At 35.1% G+C, this 6,181-nt stretch overlaps 1 protein-coding gene across 1 annotated transcript; it reads right to left on the minus strand.

Moving 5' to 3' along the window:
* Nucleotides 1-1,377: 1,377 nt before the first annotated feature.
* LOC128132679 (F-box protein AUF2-like) lies at nucleotides 1,378-2,743 on the minus strand. The gene is made up of 2 exons (XM_052769536.1): nucleotides 1,726-2,743; nucleotides 1,378-1,583 (listed from the first exon to the last, which is right to left on the minus strand). The coding sequence occupies exons 1-2, from the start codon at nucleotides 2,718-2,720 to the stop codon at nucleotides 1,517-1,519; spliced, it is 1,062 nt and encodes a 353-aa protein (XP_052625496.1). The 5' UTR covers nucleotides 2,721-2,743; the 3' UTR covers nucleotides 1,378-1,516.
* Nucleotides 2,744-6,181: the final 3,438 nt, after the last annotated feature.

Below are 6,181 nucleotides of genomic sequence, written 5' to 3' on the forward strand. Positions count from 1 at the left end.
GGATTTGATTGTCCCTTCAAATTTGATGGAATGTAACTGAAATGGGAAAATATAGAAGAGATTGATGATAGTTGGATCAAATTATCTTAGGATAAATGTATATTAAAGGTAAAAGGACCATTTAATAAAAAATTAAAGGAATTTCTATTTTACAACATTTTGTTGGCTTAAATGTTTAGTAATTAAGGGTATAAAAATTTCAACGTTTTATTGATATTGTACGATCTAACAGTGATATGCATTACTTAAATGCTAAATCATGTTGCTACCTTTCTAAGAATATATCTGCTTTAAAATAAACTTCATCTCAATAGTTGTTTTAAAGATTTTTTCTAATTGACATTTAGCAATCTACCTCAATAGTTGTTGCGTGAACTTGCGCAATAACTTAAAAAATAGAAGTCATACATACAGAATAACATAAATTGTAACGAATAGAATCTCAATAGTTGTTGCGCAAACTTGCAAAATACCCTAAAAATACAAGTCATACATACAAAATAACATAAATTGTAACGAATAGAATCTCAATAGTTATTGCGCGAACTTGCAAAATAACCTAAAAATACAAGTCATACATAAAAAATAACATAAATTGTAACGAGTAGCATCTCAATAGTTGTTGTGCAACCTTGCAAAATAACCTAAAAATACAAGTCGTGCATAAAAATTAACATAAATTGTAACAAGAAACATCTCAATAGTTGTTGCGCGAACTTGCAAAATAACCTAAAAATACAAGTCATACATACAAAATAACATAAATTGTAATGATCTCAATGGTTGTTGCACGAACTTGCAAAATAACCTAAAAATACAAGTCATACATACAAAATAACATAAATTGTAACGAATAGAATCTCAATAGTTATTGCGCGAACTTGCAAAATAACCTAAAAATACAAGTCATACATAAAAAATAACATAAATTGTAACGAGTAGCATCTCAATAGTTGTTGTGCAACCTTGCAAAATAACCTAAAAATACAAGTCATACATACAAAATAACATAAATTGTAATGAGTAGCATGATTTTCTTACAAAGCAGTTCTAATAATTAGCAAATAAAACATCTTACAGTCGATTACAAATAGGTTAGATAATGCTTTAACAATTCTTGCAAACTTCTATTTTTACTAGATAAATTAGTCATCTAACTTTCCATTTCGGGTTCACAACATATACCAATATACGGGTAACATTTATGTCCTTTGATTTATAAATGTCCGACTTGTATCGCTATCGTTTTAATTGCGTACATTAGTTTCTAAAATTCAATAATACTTATTAAAATCTACCATTATTAACGACTATTGCTTGTCTAACCGGTAGGGTTGCTAACGCATCTACCGAATAATAAAAATTACTATTTTAACCTTCTAACAAAAACAACTTTCAAATGCATATTAATTAATCAAAATCTACAAATTTCAAACTAACATTTATAACAAAGCTCCAAGACTTCATTACATTCGATTAAAAAACCAACAAACAAGTTTTGTGCATCGAAAAGTTTTTATGGCTCTAAAATTCGAAACTGTAACCTAGCATGTTGCCCAGCATCCTCATTAAGGTTCCACCACCTGCAAAAAGAAAGAACACAATTAAAAAACATAAGGGAACACAAAATGTAATGACAAAAAATGCTTCATCTTCTACAAAGTTGGTTTCTTTTATGGGGTAAATTTCAAACAGAGTGGTAGAAGTTATAAGAACATTGCTTACAGGTTCCGAGTAAGCATCATGCCTTTATGCTTCTTCAAAATCTCCATGATAGCTTCGGTATATGCAGACTCTTCTTTATCTTCAGAACCACCATTTTCACTGCTCATAAGAAACTCATTTCCACCCTCGATATCTTTCATCTCCATTATGCAAAAATATATCCCCTTCATCTCATACCCTGAAACTGGCAATTTCAATACGGGAATATAACAGTTACGCAATATAGTAGGAACATTTATACGATTGAGCACAGTTTCCGAAGCTGAATGTACCCATTCCTTAACCCCACTGAGATTTTTCCCACTCAGAGAAAGCCTCCCTCTTCTCTCTAAATCGCTAATGGATACCTCTTCCAACATGGGTAGATCATTAACCAGGTACAACAACATCACATGCAATGCCATGATATCCTGCAGACACTGAAACGAAAGAACACGTTTCTTCTGGAACAAATCACCGATTAACTGGAGGCTTTCTTCTTCATCCCCATTTCCATTAACACATAATCCATCCTTATCACAGAGTGAATTCGGCCACAGAAATATAAACGATTCGATTTTCTTCGTGAACTTAACCTTCCATTTGAACAAACGACTATCGACAGCTCTATGACCCGGAGCTAGAAGTTCGATACATAAGGACTTCACTCCTTTAAACTTGATCAAAAACCTATACGCAGATAGAAACGACTCACCGTATAACGACGAAATCATGCGCAGAAACGACCTACTTGGGATGGTGTTCTTATCGGAAATCTTAGGGTTTAAGACTGGAGAAGCGAAGGAAATGGCATCGACTTGAAGTACAATCGAGGAGAAACGTTTGGAAACCAGATAGCAAAAACATAGGGTTTTCAAATCGATTAATCTGTTTAATATTAGGAGGATGATTTCGTCTGGTAAACGACTGATTGGAGACGAATCATTTGCATGTCCTTCGCCGGATTTCTCGAGGTTTTTCAATTTTTTGGGACAGAAAATCGACGGTGGGCTCATCGGACATGATAACACCGAATTCTGATCATCATCCTGTTAACTTTTATATTAATGATAAAAAATAAAAAAATAAAAAAATAAAAAAAAAATAGAATACAATGAGTAATTTCCAAAAATAATCCATATGGTTTCAAACAATTGCACAATGGTCCTTCCGCATTACACGTCAAAAAACTATGATAAATTACTGTAAAATGACAAAATATGGTCAATTTATTATTTTATCTTTCTTTTAAATTCGTTAATCATATATAGGTATTAAATACAAGGGTTATCTACACTAAAGTCCTTATATTTTAACAAAAGTTTCAAAAAAATCTTAAATATTTTTTAAATGAAAAAGCCTAATAAACCGGATAAAGCAGACAATTTAGCCCTTATCATTGGGTGACCCTTATTTAGCCTGCTGATTACGTGGCATCTTAATGGTGACTGTATCGTTGACCTCATTACTTTAGGGTTATTAAAGAAAACCCCTTTTCTTGTATCCTTATTCCCGACAAATCGATCGATTGATTATGCTCGTCTCCTTTGGCGATGGATGAAGTATTTGAGCCGGTCACAATTGGCGTTCAAGTTGATGATTTTGTAAAAACCAAAGCAGTTTCAAGATGCAAAGATGAATTCTTTAATGTTCTTTGTGAAGACAGTGATGACGAACGAGTGAAAGCTGAAGGAGAGAATGCTCGAGTGGAAGTAGATGATGATAAAAACACTGAAGAATCTATTGAGGAAGATAGTGATGAAGATGAAATCGTATACCCCATCCATAATCCGAAGGTCAAATGGAATGTGATGAAACCGGTTATTGGAGAAAGGTATGGATCCAGACATCAACTGAATTTATGTTTAACAAATTATTTCATCTATAAGGGTTATAAAATTTGTTTCAAGAAGTGTGATAGTGTTAGACAAGTGGTTGTGTGTGCTAGTGATCCAGAAAAATGCCCTTTTATGTTTCGTGCTTCATGGATGAGTACTGAGAAATCATTCCAAGTGAAAAAGATGAATGATAGGCATACATGTGTTAGGAATTTTAGTAGTTCAAGGCTTATGAATCTAACTTGGTTAGCAAAGCAGTTTGTGAAAGAACTAGTAAGGAAACCAAAGTTAAAATGCAAGGAAATGCAGACAATAATTCAAAGTAAATTTCATTGCAAGGTATCATGGTCAAACTGTTACAGATCAAGGTGTACGACACTGTTCTTAATTGATTGCAAATTGAGTGGCCATTATGCAAAAGTGTGGGATTATGGACATGAACTGATGAGGTCCAATCCAGGTTGCAAATTTAGGATTTCTGTTAATATTAACCCTGATCAGACTACAACTTTTCATAGAATATATGTGTGCTTTAAAGCAATCAAATATGGGTGGGAGATAGGATGTTGTAGGGTTATAGGGTTGGATGGGTGTTTTTTGAAGGGACGATGCAAGGGTGAGCTACTAACTGCAATAGGTAGAGATGCAAATAATCAAATTTACCCTATAACATGGGTTGTTGTGGAGGTTAAAAACAAGGTTCATTGGAAATGGTTCTTGGAACTAGTTAGTTGTGACAACTGGCAAAACACCAAGAACAAACGGAGGACAGTGTGAGAGAGAGTAGGAGGCACCAAAATCGGCTAGCTTCTTCTTGGAATGCACAAGTGTAGATTTTAGGGTTTAGGGGTTACATTTATAGTGTAGAATTCCAAGGGTCACTTGTAATACCCTAATTCTTACACTTAGGCTAATGATCCAACAATTGATTTGGACTAACACTCCATGGACTATCTCATAGGCTTAGCCCATCACAAATCAATCATGGATCATTAGCCCAAACATATGTATCACTGATTTACATAATCAGTCACCGCTAATTTAATCAGTCACTTTTGATCACTAAATTAATTCCAAATTAATTTTTGATCAATAATAATTAAATAATATGATTTCTCAATTAATATCTTATACTTATAATATATTAATAAATCACAAATAACCTCTTTCTCAAATATCCATCCTATCAAATTGTTCTGTTGATTGCAACTCAAAATGGACCATGCTACTATCGGGTCAAGTACATACTAATTATAATTATGGGCTTAGACACCTAATCCAACAGCTCCATCATATCCGACATATTCTCTTACACGGTTTCATGATTATTATTATTTTTTTTTTTTATCTTTTTCTCATTCTCGATCAAAAGTATGGGAGAATCATGGGCATCCATTTTGAGTTTATTATTGGAGTTTTGAAGATAGAGACATTTGAAGACGAAGATTGATTTAGTAGTGTGATGTGGCGTTAATTTTTGAACTTTACAAATCGAATTTTTGGCATTACCAGATGTTCTTCGGATTACAATTATTTATCTTTATACTCTACATTTTGGGATGTCTCATTTGTGTTTGCATTTAGATCAGATTTTGTGATTTCTCAAGTTTGGATTTGGTATACTTTGAAGACGAATAACCTGAAGAAGATCCCGGAGAGGATCCAGAGGAGGAGGAAGAAGAAGACAAGGAAGAGGAGGACTCGGATGCAGAGTCCAAAGTCATTAATACAACCTATGTGGCCCGGGTTCCCGCAAATCGGATGGGCTACCAGGGACGCACGCCCCGTTGGGCAGACGACCTAGAGAGGTGGAGCAGGCAGTAACACCAACGCTCACCATACGACATGTAGCTAAGTTTCTATGACCTTAGCCATGGAGGACCGTCAGACAGGGCCTTCCCTGTCATGGTTCAACAAATATCGCACCTCGGGGATCAGACTAGGGCGTCGGTTAATCCGATCATGAAGCTAGGAGCCGCTGCTGAGGCCACCAATGCACATACTCGATTTTTGGAGAGGGACTACCCTCAGACATGTCATCTCATTAACAATCTCTATGAGAACCTTACCACCATCCTAGCGGAAGTGAGAGATTACCAGGAGAGGCACTCGGCTCTCGAGGAGAGGGTGATTGTAGCTAAGCATCGGATAGCAGAGTTACAGGGCGCCTCGACTTCATCCCATGGCCCACAGGAGACTACCCGCCGTGAGTGGGGCTTATATTACTCGTGTCTTGATTTTTATTTATTTATGAGTAAGCGTTGGTGCTACTCTTTCTTGTAGACCTTCTTAAAGGTCAATTTTCCCGAAACTATGTACTAGAACCATATTATCAATGAAATGTGTATTTTATTTCATTGGGTGTTGCTATTTGTTAGGCAATTGTTTACTTGTTATAGTAAAATTTCATTGTAAATTGCTTTCGAATTTCAATAACAACTAGACTTGATACATATACAAAACAAGGCATTCCATTAGAATAATGCCCAATTCATAAACTCTTATCAAAGACTTATCGTCATTCCACCTTTACACTTTATAGCAGAAGTATGCCACCAAGGAAGTCAAACAGGCACAAGAACGACACACCAACAACCCCACCACCACCACTACCTCTACAAATGGATTTTGTTGTGTTC

This window comes from Lactuca sativa, chromosome 3 (genome assembly GCF_002870075.4).
Source record: "Lactuca sativa cultivar Salinas chromosome 3, Lsat_Salinas_v11, whole genome shotgun sequence".
Taxonomy (NCBI): domain Eukaryota; kingdom Viridiplantae; phylum Streptophyta; class Magnoliopsida; order Asterales; family Asteraceae; genus Lactuca; species Lactuca sativa.

Excerpts from the sequence above, each read along its gene's own strand:
- LOC128132679 (XM_052769536.1), bottom strand. The coding sequence starts at position 2,720 with ATGAGCCCACCGTCGATTTTCTGTCCCAAAAAATTGAAAAACCTCGAG. Across the intron at positions 1,584-1,725 it reads ATGATGCTTACTCGGAACCT|GTGGTGGAACCTTAATGAGG; the intron begins GTAAGCAATGTT and ends TTCTTTTTGCAG.